Source organism: Cryptomeria japonica, chromosome 5 (assembly GCF_030272615.1).
Source record: "Cryptomeria japonica chromosome 5, Sugi_1.0, whole genome shotgun sequence".
NCBI lineage: Eukaryota > Viridiplantae > Streptophyta > Pinopsida > Cupressales > Cupressaceae > Cryptomeria > Cryptomeria japonica.
This window is the reverse complement of record NC_081409.1, coordinates 159,382,074-159,399,224: the sequence shown is the minus strand read 5'-3', so window position 1 is coordinate 159,399,224 and position 17,151 is coordinate 159,382,074. Positions and strand designations below refer to the sequence as shown.

The 17,151-nt window shown below is 34.1% G+C and overlaps 1 protein-coding gene across 1 annotated transcript in view; it reads left to right on the top strand.

Annotated features, from left to right (window-relative positions):
* The first annotated feature begins 16,662 nt into the window (after positions 1-16,662).
* The window catches only part of LOC131072701 (uncharacterized), a 31,909-nt gene continuing 31,420 nt past the window's right edge, over positions 16,663-17,151 (top strand). The window contains exon 1 of the mRNA XM_059220435.1: positions 16,663-17,089. Coding sequence (XP_059076418.1) covers positions 16,796-17,089 — 294 coding nt within the window. The 5' untranslated portion in view covers positions 16,663-16,795. The remainder of the gene's footprint in view (positions 17,090-17,151) is intronic.

Genomic DNA, 17,151 nt, shown 5'->3' with positions numbered 1-17,151 from the left:
CAAGCCTGCAGTATCAACCAGTGGAGTTGAGAAGAGCAAAAAGGAGAAGCCTTCTAGGCAGTATGCTGAAGGAGTGGAAGAAATTGAGTCGAATGAAGAATTTCAAAAAGTCAAGAAGACTGCAACCTATGCTCATGTAGTCTGGAAGCCATCTAGTGATGCTCCTCCTTCTAAGAAGACAAATATTCAAGGCGAGCCATTCAGGAAGTCCAAGGGAATAAGGAAGCAAAAAACTGGAGCCTTGGAATCTGGTAAGGTTGATATTATTCCTCCAAAATCTTTAGAAGAAATAAAGGATGAAATCATTAAGGATGGAAATTTGAAAAATCTTGTGATATATTATGAGAATGGGGATGATAATGAGAGGAGAGAGTTAGAGGAAGTAATTGTACTATATATGAACAATTTCAGTAGAGCCTTAATTGAATTATCATCCAAGTTTCCTAAGGAATTGTATGATATTTGGGACATCCAGAGAAATACTATCTGCTGGAAATATGAGGAAATGCAAGAGTATGTTTTGGTTAATTCTTGTTCGGATATTTCTAGAGAAGAAATCAGTAAATTACATAAGTTTGCCAAATAAAAGTTCATAGGTAAGAAAAGGGTCAATCAAATAATGATTGGTAAAATTGATGAAGTTGCCAATAAGATAGAGCAAATTATAAAAGAATTTTCGTTTGAGCAGAAGTATGAGGTAAATCAACCTCAAGTTAGCACCCATCCGGTAGAGGACATTCCTAAAGATACTTCCATTCCAGAAGTACATGCAGAGCTCTTTGGTGATCAGATGGATCAACCATCTATTGAGAAGGTTGAGAAAGAAGCAACATGGGATGCAAATCCAGTTGTAGATGTCTCTGGTGATGCTACGCAAGACCATCCTGAGATTGAGGTAATTGCATAAATGATAGCAGAAGAGATTTCCAAGGTTGAAAAGAGTGTGAATGTAGAGGTTGAGAAGGAGCAGAGTAATGAGCAATCATAGAAACCTCTGGTAACCATGTTTGTGAAAGTTGTCATCATCAAAGGTAAGGAGATTGATGGAGAGGATCACTTTTCTCATGGTCTAGTTGATTTGAGAACTCTTTCCCCTCTTCAAGTGTTGAGACTTGCCACCCAAGCTCAAATTAAGGCAAGTGAAGATTTTTTTTAATCTTTGTCAGAATAAAAGGAAGTTATTTCTCTTTCCATTGAGATTTTGGAGAAATTCTTACCCAATTTTTGTCAGGATTTCAGTGCTTCTCCCTCCAGAAAGCTTAAAAACCTGTTGAATGCTTTTAACTCCAATTTTGTATCATTAGAAAATACTGCAGATGAATCTGTACAAAAGAGGTTTAATGAGATGAGACTGCAAGAAAAGTTGAAAGATGTAGAGAGGGATAAAGCGAGCCTAAAGTTTGCAATGAAGAGTGCAAAAGAGGCATTAGATGGAGGTGGGAAAATTTTGAAACATGTTTGTTTTTGCTGAAATTCACTGCAGACATTTTTTCAAAAAATAAGAGAAGTTGAGGGTAAGTTAGTCAGTATAGGACATTCTTTCACACCTCAATCAGTTTTCCTGAGTACCCTTGAAGCACAAATTTTGGATTACACTGCTAAAATAATGGGTTTAAATCAAGACAAGGATAGAATTTTTAGTAGAGTTGGCAAATTGAGGAGTTTTATAACTCCCCAAATGGATACCTTGCTGGGAGCACAACAAGATGCAATTGGTTCATTAAGTAAACCGGTACCATCTGACCTTCCAAGTGTTGAGATTCATGCGTTTATGTACAATGCTTTAATAAATGTCTTTAGTTGTTTCCTAAGAGGATGAAACGAGTATTTCAAGTCCTGAAAGGTGACTTACTCAGACATCATTAAGTTTGTATAAATAAGCACATTCATTCATTCTTTTATTCATATATGTTGATGGATTCCCACCCTTTGCCATTGATGTCAAAGGGGGAGAGAACATTGAAGAATGGAGTAATCAGTTCAGTGGGAGTCAGTATAGATTGAGTTTACAAAATTCAAATATGTGGTGTTAGCACAAGTTTGGGATACTTATCATTTTTCATATGTGTCACCATCAATGCCAAAGGGGGAGATTGTTGTCATTTGATGTTTCGGTGATGCTCCGGTGAAGATGGTAGTCTCTGATGATTGCAGATGCTTAGGAGTTGTTAGTGATGGCAACTCAGCCTATTGATTGGATTTGGTATGAAGTTTTGATTAACCAGTAGTCCGGAATATGTCTTATGTGATCAATTTGCCTAGTGAAGCTCAATGTACAAGTTTGAGAGCACTTTTCAGTTTCGGTGAAGCATATTTTGGTTTTTGTGATTAGAGTTGATTGGTTAAGTATCAGAATCCTGATATCATGCAAATATACCCTATGTTATTGATTCTATCACTTGTTTGATGATCCGGTATCCGGTTGAGGAGCAAAGCAAAGTATTCTTCATGTGTGATGATGTAGTGTGTGTCTGGATTATTTAAGTTTATTCTGGTGGCTGAAATTGTGTTCGGGAGTTATGTGAGACCTATAGGAAGCATGTGATAATATGTTTTGGGTCTGGTACAATTTTTTTGATAAGATTGAAGCCAACTTGCAGCTACACGTTTCATGTTGCGTGTTATGCAATTTTTAGAAGCCGACCTGTGGGAGATTAATATTGCTAAAAGGATATTTATACAACATCTATTTGGATGATGTATTATGAGTGTGGTGTGATGTGATAGACTATTTTGGAGCGAGTGAGTGCAGTTTCATGTGTGCATTTTGATCTTGGTTGATCTGATGAGAAGTTGTAGAGTAGAATGGAGCAGTTTAGCAGAATAGTGCAGCAAATCATTTTGTGCCTAACCGAAAGTGATATTTGACATAGTCGGATGCTATTTTCCAATTCTTCATTTATTGTAATCATTTTTTAAACACTTGTAAGGAAATGAGCCTTCCTTTAGGGTTCTGGCCCTATCTTGTAACTTGAGTAGTGAACTCTAGGTAGTGTGCTTGAATGCAAAGTGCATTCCCCTCATGTAATATTATTTTGCTAATGGCCATAGTGGAATAATATTGTGGGTTCAAATTCCACCGTAGGTTTTCCCATTTGGGTTTCAATGTAAAAATCCTGGTGTTATGATTTTGTGGTTGATTATCACACGTTTCTGCATTTTACTTTCTTGCATATGCTTCTGGTGGTTTTAAAACAAGTCAGAAAAATTATTTGCCAGTAGATCACTCATTCACCCCTCCCCCTCAGTGATCCTTTCCTCTAACAATTGGTATTAGAGCCTAGTTCCGGTGAGTAAGCCTAGCCACTTGAGGAAGATCAGAGAGATTAAATCAATGGATTCCAGTTTTCAGAGACAACTTCTATGACACTTGAGGACCTTAATGCAACAAGATATGAGATAAGCTCCTTAAAAAGAAACCTGAATGTAGCAGAAGACTTCATTAATGATTTGAAAGATCGCGTCAACACTTCAAGAGACAAGAGGAAAGAGCTGATAGACAAGCAGAAAGAGAAGCAAGATCAAAGCATGGAAAATCAGGACAAAGCCAATGAATGTGACAAGCTTGCTAGAGAGAATGTTGTATTGAAGAATGAGATGCAATCCATTGTAATGAAGCTAACTAAGGAGATTGAAGACTGGAAGAGGAATGAAGAGAATTTGACTCAATCATTAAAGGACAAAGCATCAAATGCTTCAGGCTTACCTATGAGAATGATCAATTGAAGCTTGAGTTGACACAATCAAGGAATAATGGTCAAGAACTTGAGAGACAGATTGTTTCCCTAAGAGATGAACTTGCTACCACAAATGAATATAAAGACAATTTCAATGGTAGCTCAGCAAGGCTTGATGAGATGCTGGAAAGACAAAGACATGGAAAGGACATGCGAAGACTTGGATCTGAGAAGGGAGAATCCTCTAGATCTGGACAAGGCAATGCAAAACCTAATCACAAGAAGAGCAAGAATCCTCCAGTAAGACAACCCAATGCTCATAAATTCAATAGTAGATATTTTACTTGCAATAAATTTGTTCATACAACAAATCAATGCAGAAGTAGGATGAATAATGGAATGAATAATATGAACAATGGTCGTACCTTTACCGATCATTGTTTCATAAGAAATAATTTTAGTCACAAGTCAAATATGGGTAGTGCAGTTATGCCTGTGGGATGTTTGGACACATCTCTAACCAGTGCAGGATGAGACCAAATCAGATGAATTTTAGACCTATGTAGATAAATGTTGTTTGTCGTACATGCAACAAAACCGATCACATTGCAAAGTATTGGAGAAGCAAGAATAATGATCCAAAAACAAAGGCAAATTAGATGAGAAAGGCAAAGCAAAGATAGAAGAGATCAGAGACAAGCATGAGAAGATGTGGGTTAGAAAAGATGAATCCAAGACAAATAGTGGATCTACACCTGAATCCGGTGTAGGATCTTCATCCGATAACTAAGGCTTTTTGGCCTTAGGGGGAGCTTTTCATGCAGGTTCATAGAACCCCCTCTTCAGAGATTTGTAACCAATTCCAAAAGGTTGCAGAAAGTTTAAATCATGTATGTAGACGATATATGGAAGATTGGATATCATATGCAGACGATATACAAAACAGAGTTTGTAGGCATAACTGCCCAATATTCTGGTTGATTTTTTTAACTATGATTCTATTTTGTTTATTTTTTGTGTTATGTGCACAACAAAGATTGTTCAATTGTAGGATCTAAGGAGAGTTTGCATCATATGTTTACCCAAGAAAGTTGGAGGTGTAGTATTAATAAGAATGAGTGCATAAAACATCATTTTAGGGGCAAAGATCACATGGAAGATATATAGAGAGCCAAATCGCTTATAGTGACAGATATTTCAAAGAAAATATTTAGGCTATGCTAATTTGAATAGGATTATCACTATTGGAAACTCGGACGGGGGATCAACTATATGGTGATTTCAATAGGAAAGTAGAAATTTCATTATGAATCACTTGACATGGATGATTAACATCTGTAGGATGGTTGATTTTTGGGTAGAATCATGGAATATGCATAGGTTGTTAATAAACCTCCCAGAATTTGGATTGAATTATATGATGTCATGATTTGAGAAATATATGGTTGAAAGGTAGTTAACTATTTTTATAAAGTGGAAGGGTGCGTTGGAGAATATTTCAAATGGAATGATATTTCTACTACGATTCCATAAAATGCGAAGCAAGTTTTTAGACATGAACAATTCACATAAGTCATGGAGTGGACGAGATCATATGGTATGAATCCAAATGGGGAGAATATTCAGTATAGATATGTTACACGATTCAAAAGACCCCAATCAATAATCCCATTGTGGCTTACAAAGTTGTGCTGGCACTCATCAATTCTTCCTAAAGTTGACGCTTTCCTTTAGACAACACTCCACAAAAAAATCTTGACAACTGCTTCTCAACACTTGACTCCTTCCTCTTCAGTGTCTACATTACGAAGTCCATCTTCCACGTAGCTCCTTAACAATAGTTTTGTCTGTAGACACCTAGAAATGTCTCATTAATCGCATACTAATTATTCATCTTATTAATTGAGTAAATTTTTAATTATTTAATTAAGATAATTATTCTTCTGCACTAATTCAAATCATCACTTTCTACATTATTAATTAATCAATTTCTATCCTTTAATCAATTCATCATCAAATCCCTTTCTCAAATATTAATTAAATATTAATTATTCAATTAATTACAATTAATTCCCTTAATTAAATTTTTTTGTTTCTTAATTAATTCTATTTTTAATGATTAAATGATTTAAATTATTTAATTAATTAACTTATTCCTCCAATTCCCCAAATTTGAATTTCAACTAATTCCAATTAATTTTATTTTTCCAAATTCACATTTCATCAAATTTGAATTTCAATAACTTTCTGTAAATCTCATGTGCATTTCATCATTTGAAAATATAAATTCAAATTCAAATCAAAATGAAAATGAACTTCATTTCAATCTCCTACAACACATGTTGAAAATCACAACTGATTGATCAAATCAGTTAACTTGGTTAAGTCCCCAATCCCCCCTTTTCAATCCAAATCACCTTTTCTGACTAATCCATCAATTCAGTCTTCTTCTCAATCTATCTAGTCAAATGGATAATCAATTCAATCATCTCCCTAATCAATTCAGTCTAATAATCAATCAAACGAGTTAACATATCAATCAAATGAGTTAACAGATGAATCAATCCACTTAACTGATCAATCAAAATCAGTGATCTATCAATTAGCACTTCAGTTCCAAATCTCACCCCATCTCACATGAAAATTTATAAATTCAACCTCATTTCACATCAATTTTCCTAGAATCACAGAAACAGAGAATCACTATCTTCAAAACAATTGTGTCAATCATATGCAAGAATCCCAGTGCAACATCTAAGAGCCACCTATCACACAATTTGGAGAGGAGCAATGGAAGCCACGATGCAAAATCGGGAGTTTGATTAGCTTAATTATTCAATTATTGCATCTATATTTCATTGTCATTTAGGAGTTAATTTTGATTGGATTAGAGTTTGCGATTTGCTCTTATAATTTGATTAATTATGATTGAATTTACCCCTGAAATAATTGGTGAACCCAATGTGAACTAACTTTTTGATTTATTTTTCATGATTTACAGATTCTGTATGGACTCGGGAAAACGTGCTACGCATCTATCCCCGCAAAAAATGCATTTGTTCATAACAAATCAACATTTGTGCAGGAAACAATTTGCATTTGTACTACAGACAACAATTCACATTTGTTAAAATTTATTCACATTTGTAGGGTTTATTCAAATTTTCAATTTTAATTTCCGTTTATGCTTTTTAAGCATTTGCGTTGCTAACCCATAAAAAAATTTGAATTCTTGAAAGTTTCTTTTTTCTGCATAAAATGTGTCTAACCCTATGACACGAAGAGTAACCTTCAAGATTTCAGGTGCCACAAAGAGAAAAGAACACAAAAGGCAAAAGAGAGCCTACTAGAGAACCCTAAAGGCAAAAAAGAAACTCAAAGACCTAGAGGAAGAACAAGTTATAACTCAATACCAACACACTATGGGCGAATTCTTGAAGACATTTAACATTTTATGATAACATTGAAGTCCTAGCCAATCTTGTCTGGAGTGAGACTTTCTAAATTTAACTTCTATCTCCTGTCTTTCTCTTCCGTGTTTAAGTGATTCGCATTTGTGTAGAGATCAATTCAGAATTGTGCACACAGTAATTCACAATTGTGCACATAGTAATTTACAATTGTTTACATAGTAATTCGCATTTGTGTACACAAAAATTCACAATTGTGCAGATGCTAGTTCGCATTTGTGCAGACCCTGATTCACATTTTTCAGAGACCAACAGAGGATTAATGTTCCATCTTTTCTCAAATTTCTATTATTGTAATGTTCTGTTCCAATAGATAGTGAAGTCAATTTTGCAACCGAAAGAGAAGAATTAGGCTTGTGAGCCCATAATGTGCTAATACTTTCATGTTTTTGCAGGGATAGTTGGACCTAGTTTAGCTAACACTTACTTTGGTTCTCTTTAAAAAGAATAAAAACAAACTTACTTTTCTTTATCTCATCATTTCTTTGTTGGATAAAATGAACATCATGCTTTTCTTTGGAGCAACATCTTCAAATAGTTTAGAAAATTTTGCAATGAAGGGATAAAAATAACTCTCTTGTTTTCCATTTTTTCAAGGTGATAGGCATATGATCTCCCCTTAACTAGGTGACAAAAAATCCAAACCCACCTTTTATGCTTTCTATCATTTTTTGCAATAGGATAACACCTTTAGCAGGATTTCCTCCCAAGTAGCCCATAGGGCCAAGTGAGAGGGAACAATTTAAGTGGCAATGACTGAAGCCAAGCAATCCAAGCCACTATAAATAAATGTGTTTGTGACAAAAGTTGCAAGTGACGAGTGTTACATGCTATCACAATGACGTCATGCCTCCCTTAGTGTCTTACGACACACAAAAATTTGTAGAGCGTAACCTCTACAAAATGGGAGACCTCCTTTAACGGAGTGGAAAACGTTGTTGATTGTGACGACTCAAACGAAAACCTCATTAAAAGCCAGTAATTAGTGGACAAGCTGAGTAAGTAACTAGACACTTAATATCACAGTGGAAGGGTGGGGAAGATGTTGGCAACAACAATGAGGGAAAACTGAGAGGGGGGTGAATCAATTTTCACCGGATCTATAAACTTAATAATCACAAAAATAGATCAGATAAACTGCAACAACAACAAAGATAAGAAAATTGATAACATAATACGCCACCCCAATATTTTGACGTTGAAAACCCGGTTAAGGGAAAAACCACGATGAGAACCTACCCATAATAAGATGATACTCTACAGTAGTATGCGAAAATATTACAATGGGGAATGCACATGCATTCAGACACACTGCCTAGAGCTCATTGCTCAAAAGATAATGATCCAGAAGGCTACAACCCTCAGGGAAGTCTCACTGACTTACAACAAGATTCAGACTACAATCCAAAAGAAATGAACTGAAAGAATAGCATCTCCAAATGCCTGATTACAGTTCTGGTTAAGCACATTTGTGTGCTCTGCAGCACTAATCTTTGCTCAATGCATCACACTGAAAGATGAATCCTTGTTCACACATACACCATTCTCTAATAATGCAGACACCTCTCTATCAATAAATTATATGACAATATCACCTATTTATACAATTCATCAACCTTGACAACAAGGTCGGCTAAACCCTCAACTCACAATTACAAAATTACATCACACGATACAAAGATCGACCACCAGACCAATATAATGATGTACATGACATAACATGGACCTAATTCAAATTCCCAAACACTCATCATCATCGGAAATGCCGCCAAGATAAAATGCAAGATGCTACACCACTAGGAAAACCGCATAACATGAAGAACATCATCGGTTCAGCAAAATCACAAACAACTTGCACAACGATCAATGTGTATCATCAAAACAAATAGGACACAACTAGGAAACACTAGAAAGCACATTAGAATCATTAGTAACAACTACATCAACACCACCTATCAAATCTTCATCGATCAAAATCTGGAATTCAAGAATACTCAAACAACAACAACTGTCATGAAGAAAGATAACTTGTGGAGCACTAAATCACGATCCATATGAAATGAAGATACACAAGACCATCCCAAACAATCTCCCAAAATATTAGCACAAGATCTGATCACATCAGAATATACTATAGGAAATACTGAACTATGTAAAGCACTGATCAGAAAAATAAACTGCAAAACCGAATCATACGATATGATCAATTCACCAAAACCAATACAGAAGAATATAATGATACTCCTTACACCAAACCATAATCCCAACAAACCAATCTGCAATCACCAGAGCAGGAATATGTTGACATCAATGACAACAACATATCCTAGCAGCAACAATGTCCAATAGAATAATCTATCCCCAAGACACTCACCATATATCTCCCAAGAAAATGAGCCAATTGAGAAGCAATTCTCTTTGGTTCAACTTTTGGAAAAGGGCAAAAAAATGGGAACATCCTAGGGTGTGATAGGGATCTTTGAGCTGATGGAGTATCAAGATGTGGGTTGTGGTATTATTTGTGACCTTTTAACCTTAGGAGATTCTTCTTGATGTGTTATCGTTTGTCCAAAATCTATCGAAAACATTAGGATTTGAAAAGATCCTATTAAACATGCTTTCTTTTGTTTATGAGTACCTTTTTACTTGTTGATGTGTTGTGATCATTTTCAAAAAGCCATAATTCAAACATTCAAAACACTATCGGAGAAATCAATCAAACTCAATCTCGACTCAAACAAGTTTGTCAAGATCAACATATTAAAACAAAATTGCCACTTTGAGAGAAATGGAGAAAAACTCTTATCTGTTGCAATCTTAAGTCCAAACCAATCAAGCAAACATCATGGAATGGCATTATGAATTTCATAGGGAAGGTGAATAATTCATCCCTTCCATTCTTATTCCATTGTCATCCATTGAGATTTTAGCTCAACAAATTAAGACTTTGCAACCACAAATGAGAGACATGACTAGTCCTAACAACCATAGGGATTGGTTATAAAAAATGATGATGGAAGTGATAACCATGAGGGAATCATTATCATGCCAATATTCCTTCTCTTGTGAGACCATTCAAATATGCCAACCTTCATTCTCTAACAAAATCATTCCCACTTTAGTTCAACCAACATTAGAGACATGTGAACTTTCTTTTTCTTTCAACCCAACATATCAATCATATCAATCACATCAACCCAACATTAAAGCCCCTTTCAACCAAAATCAAATCCCATTCAACCAAAGTCCATTTCAACCATATCTATCAATCATTTCATCATCCCCTGAACTCACACAAGAACAATCCATATTATATCTATCCAATAACACAATCTCCCAAGGGCTATCTATAATACAAATCCAATCTAATCCAAGTCGTGATGCTAGTCCTTTCCATGCTTCAGAAATTTAAGATCCAATGTCACTATATATTCCATTTCTAAGAAAACCCACTTTAGAGAGTCTCATTCAAAATCCTTTCTCATCAGGCCAAAGTGTTGAAACCTTCCAAAACTCTCCCATGCATATCCAAACTCCTTCCCCATGTCAAGAGGATAATCCAAAATTAGAATAAATCAGTCATGAAACAAGTCAAGATCAAGAACAAACCTTTCCATCCTACCCAAATTTTGATCAAGATCCCATCGACCAAGAATATTACGATGATCCCCTCATTATTTTATATTCCATTCATAATAACACCCTTTTATCTAAAGAGCAAGATGTTCTTTCAAGTCCCATCCAACATCCACCTCCTAAGAAAAATCAGGGCATCCCTTCCATCCTTCCTAATAATCTCTTTCCAAGTCAAGTTCAAAGTATTCCTTTACCTCCATGTCCTAAGCAAGATCCCATTATATCTCCAGATCCTCATCAAGATCCCTCCATCCTTTCATCTCCATGTCATAATCCTCCATGTTCCTCACAAGATTCCCTCTCAAATGAACTTACCATTTCTCCTAATCTCCCTCATGATCCCAATCCCTCTACACGAGTTGTTCATGGACCCCTTATCAATGAAATTGCCAATCCAGATCATACTACACATAGCAACTTATCAACAATTGTATGCGTGCCATCATCAAATGCCAATGTAGTGACATAAACAAGCATAGCACTAGTTAATGAGATCAACTCGTGGATGGATTCATCATCCTTTTCAAGTGCATCAACAAAAACAAATATAACACTCACTCATGTCACAACTTCAGAACCGAAATCTATTTGCCTAATACACCCACACTTGATAGAATGGGGGAAAGAGGATCTACCATGGTTGGATTGGTTTGAAAATGACGAGGCTATAGCTAAATTTATGGGTGTTAAAGTTGAATTTCTCTTCGATGATCCACAAACTCTTAAAATCGAGTAAATCAACATTGGAGATGCCAATTATGTACATGAAATACACCCAGCTGAACATCCTATGGAAAAATAAAGTTTTATCCAACTCTTCAAACATAGACCAATGAACTACCTACACAAAACTCCCCAACCCTATGAACAACATGCACCTAAAAAGATATTACATCTAAGGGATGGGTTCATTTAAATTTTTAGTATTGCATTTGCATATTTCTATATTGCATTGCATTGCATCTCCATTTCAGAGTGCATCATAGTTGCTTGCATATCACCATTGCACAACATATAACTTCATATAATTATTGCTTGTGCATATAGTTGCATCGATAAAACAAGGAGATTTAATGAGTCGGTCACCTGTCTGCACTGAAAGGAGAGAACGTGGTCTCATTTTAAGATATAGGTACATGAATTTTTAGGAAGTCTTAGGTCATTCACCTTCAATGACACCTTGTGATTAAGCTTTATCCATGGTTGAGTAGAGGTTTCACTATCGAGTATTGCTACCCAAAATCTATCAATTGCTATATATCTCACACATTAATCGATAGCTCTAAGTCAGTATAGATACCTAGTTGGTCATGTGGCTAGTGAAAAATCCAAAATTCTACTTCAACGCTTCTCTAATTGTCATACCCAAGTTGGTTTCATTACTTACAAGTCAAGGCAAGAAAATAAAAGAAAAAATTGCTATGCCAAATCAATGTCAAAATATCATGGCAAAAAAAGAGCAAAGATATATAACTAAAATATCATGCATACAAGTGTAATAAAAGCTTGACTAAGGGAACATGCAAGTAACTCCATCAGGGCTATGGACGCCTACCAACAATGGAGCAATATTCGAGAGATTACAATGTATAACCTCATCGGGGATATAGACGTTTGACTAGCAACGAGGCTCTATCTAGGATGATTTTGAAGTTAGAATAACTCACGTAGCTAGTCACATATGATTTCAAGGGTCTTTGATGATTATAAGAGTCATAATAAATTCAATTGCACACACATGGGCAAAAGGATATCAAAGTTTCAAGAATTGATGGAGAAGTTTTTTCATGTCTCCATTCTGAGAACGGATTGGACTCTTATTTGTGAAATGTTTCATATCTTTAATTCAATTAGTGCATTTCAAAATGAGAGACACACACAATCATCCTTGTTCAAATAGGAACTGCATCTTCATCTTACATACTGCATTACCATAGGTCATGTCTAAATTCATTGTCTCCACATGCATCACCTAGATCATTATGTCATAATAGGTCTGCATACTAGGGGCATAGCTAAAAACTCCTAAAAATCAGACAAAGTCCTGAAAAAATCATAAAAATCAGATAAAGTCCTAAAAAAATCATAAAAATCAAATAAAGTCCTAAAAAATCAGATAAAGTCCAGAAAAATTCATAAAAATTAGATAAAATCCTGAAAAAAAATCCTAAAAAATCAGATAAAGATCTAAAAAATTATAAAAATCATAAAAAAAATCCCGAACAAATACCAAAAACATTAGAAAATCCAACAAAAATCAACCAAAAACATTCAAATACGATCCTGAAAAAACCCTAAACATCGAAAAGCTCTTCAAAAAGAACTAAAAATAAAAAACATCAAAAACTTGCGATAAAATGTCTCAAGCAAGAATCAAACACCCTAACAGATATCCAACAAACACTTCGCATGAAGTTCACAAAGGATAAAAATATCTAATCAACATATGCAACCAAACTAATCAAAATGTCTTATCAATCGTATCAATATCCATATCGAGTGATCATTATCTTGTCTTAAACATAAGAGGATACAATCGAAACTAGACAGGTCACTCTTAAATGAGGTCCAAACTTTCTGAAACTAGACATTATCAACCATCACATCAAGCAATCAAAACAAATACACATATCAACAAGGCTACCATATCTTTGTCCTAGTCGGTCTTTATCTTTTTATCAATTGGTGACAGGATATGTCTCTATGCTACTCAAGGATGGCCAAAAGTGACTAGAGGAGCCATGATGGGCATGAGCCTTTTTTTTGTTTGTTGTTTGTGGTGTGAACCATTGAAGTTTTGGGGCAATAGTTCCAGTGGGTGTCTGTGATTAGTACATTCATTCAACAAGTATCGTATACAAAAATTGAAGTCAAGGATATCTATGCTTGTGACTACCACACATACCTTGACTCCTAGCATCATTCCCTGAATGGAGGGTTCACTCCTTGTCTGCTACATGTTTGTTCTTTGCAATGAGATATCTTTACAGCTTGGTTCCCTATACCATAATATACACAACTTCATTGTTACATAATAAGGCTTAGTGATGAATATATATTACGATAAAAAATAAAGGCACAAAAGTTTGTGATTCCATCATTCATATTATCATGCTGATTGTCTCTTCAAAATCATTATCTCATCAAGCATCTTTTCTTGGATCAACCTTTCTAATTTTTTCCAATCATTCTTTCATCTAACATGATCTCTCTCATCACTTAGTTCTAATCTTTTCATCTATAATTCTATCATTTCCTCATATCTACTATTTTATCTATCAATCAATTATTCCTCACCTTCATCCTATTTCATTATTCATCCAATTTTGATCTATCATTTGTCTTATACAGGATCAATCCTTCCCGAAACCAGACATGATCATCTATCTTCATCTTATACACGATGTATCCTTCCTGAAACCAGACGTTTTGATCATCTTTGACTTATACTAGTTGTCTCTTTCCTGAAACCAGACCTTGAAATCAGTGAAATCAATCTTATGAATCCTATCAATCAAATCATCGATCAATCCAATGAATCTTATCAATCAATCAATCTATAAATCACTCCAACCATTTCTTCTATCCAATCAAAATCATTTGCGTCATCAAGTTAATCATTCTTCACCTTTCATCTAACATTCTTCTTCTTTCGAGAGATCATTCATGGCTTAAGTGAACAAACAATCTCTCGAGGGGTATTGTACCCTAAGCGTCACTGGGGCAAATTTTTTTCATTTTCTTTGAAACAACGTCATTTCAACATTGTCTCAAAGAGGGCAAATGTAGACACCTAAAAATGTCTCATTAATCACATACTAATTATTCATCTTTTTAATTAAGTAATTCTTTAATTCTTTAATTAAGCTAATTATTCTTTTGCACTAATTCAAATCATCACTTTCTACATTATTAATTAATCAATTTCCATCTTTTAATCAATTCATCATCAAACCCCTTTCTTAAATATTAATTATTTAATTAATTACGATTAATTCCCTTAATGAAATAATCTTTATTATTTAATTAATTTCATTTCTTATGATTAAATAATTTTATTAATTAACTTATTCCTCCAATTCCCCAAATTCGAATTTCAACTAATTCCAATTAATTTCATTTCTCCAAATTCACATTTCATCAGATTTGAATTTCAATTAATTTCAGTAAATCTCAGGTGCATTTCATCATTCGAAAATCTAAATTCAAATTCAAATAAAAATGAAAATGAACTTCAATTCAATCTCCTACATCACATGTTGAGAATCATAATTGATTGACCAAATCAGTTAACTTAGTTAAGTCTCCAAACTCCCCTTTTCACTCCAAATCATCTTTTCTGACTAATCCATCAATTCGGTCTTCTTCTCAATCAAGTCAACTGGCTAATCAATTCAGTCATCTCCGTAATCAATTCAGTCTACTAAACAATCAAATGAGTTAATAGATCAATCAATCCACTTAACTGATCAATCAAAATCAATGATCTATCAATCAACACTTCTGTTCCAAATCTCACCCCATCCCACCTGAAAATCTATAAATTCAACCTCATTTCACATCAATTTTCCTAGAATCACAAAATCAGAGAATCACTATCTTCAAAACAATTGTGTCAATCATATGTAGGAATCCCAGTGCAACATCTGAGAGCCACCTATCACACAATTTGGAGAAGAGCAATGGAAGCCATGATGCAGAATCAAGAGTTTGATTAACTTAATTATTCAATTCTTGCATCTATATTTCATTGTCATTTAGGAGTTAATTTTGACTAGATTAGAATTTGTGATTCGCTCTTATTATCTGATTAATTATGATTGAATTTACCCTTGAAAACATTGTCCACTTTTTGTCATTTGGAAGACAACTTTTTTTTTGGGATGATGTAGATAGAATATTGTAATTAGTTATTAGTTATGCTATACTTTTGGTTATTTAATGATAACAATCATGGTTGGTTAAATTAGTTTTGGGTAGTCGTTGATGGTTGGAATTCTTTGACAACCGTCAACAAGTTTATATACTTCTTTTGTAGTCAAGAAAAAAGACTATGTTGTTGAGAAATAATTCCCTTCCCCATTTTTTTAAGGGAGCAATGACATATTAAATGAATAAACAAACAACTATGATATCTCTTGAAATTCTCTATTATCCTCATATGAATCACTTATGAATGTACAACCAATTTACCATTCTTAAATTATTGCATGTCTAGATAGGTGAGTAAACACATGAAACACAAGTAAAACCTTTTAATGTTTAGGGCTATTTATGAACATGAATATACGTACAAAATAATTAATTCTAGAAAAATCTTTTAAATACACAAATATAAAAATAATTAAAAAATATATACACTTTTATTCTCTATAATTACTTTTTTACTTTTAAAATCATTAAAAAATATCATATAAAAAATTCAAATATTAATAAAAATATGTAATGGTCGAGTCCCATGAAATTGTTAGATGAACTTTTTTTTGGAGTAAGATGTTTCATGAAGAAAAAAAATTTAAAATCCTACGAACCTATACATTTTTAAACCATAGATTTAAGGTACTCTTTTATGGCGGAGCTCAAAGATTCCTTCTTGACTTCTTACAATTATAAATTTAACATTTTTATTAAAAAATAATCATGAAAACAACTTTTTCAAAATTTGAAACTTAAAATTACATATTATTACAAAATCCATAGAACCCTTCTTATAAAAGCTCTTAAAAATTCTATATAAAGATCCTATATTTAAAGAAACACTACTTGATAAGGAAAGTTGAAAATATGAATTATATATTTTTAATTTTAAAAACTTAATAAAAAGGTTGTGTTTTTCCTAATATTTATAGTATTTACAAATTTTCTATTCAGAATATTCCAAACTTGAATCGATCATATATTTTTTGAACTGGGTGTTCTTATCCTTCTTCTGGATAACGGATGATTTTCTTCTGGATAATGGATGATATAGGCCATGTAGCGCTCAAAAGATTGTTATGACTTCTGGTTACCATGAATACTTTGCTCTTGAACATTCCCAATCTTCCTTGCAGAATTATAGTCAATTCTCAGGGCAGTGGCATTCATTACAAATATATTCATGCTGACTCTGTTTCCCTCCCATCTCTTACACGTTCACGCGTATACCCGTCGATTGAAAAAATTGTAGCAGGCCATAGGAGGCCACATCTAAGCAAGAAGCACAGCTCCATTTTGTTGCAGGCCCAAACAAACAATGCCTTAACTGAGCTGAATGAAAATGAACAAAGCGACCTTACAATTAAACAGAGATTGCAAGAACTTGCTGTAAGTACATAACGTAACAAATAAATACAAATTCGCAGAACATATGAATACAATGAATGGAT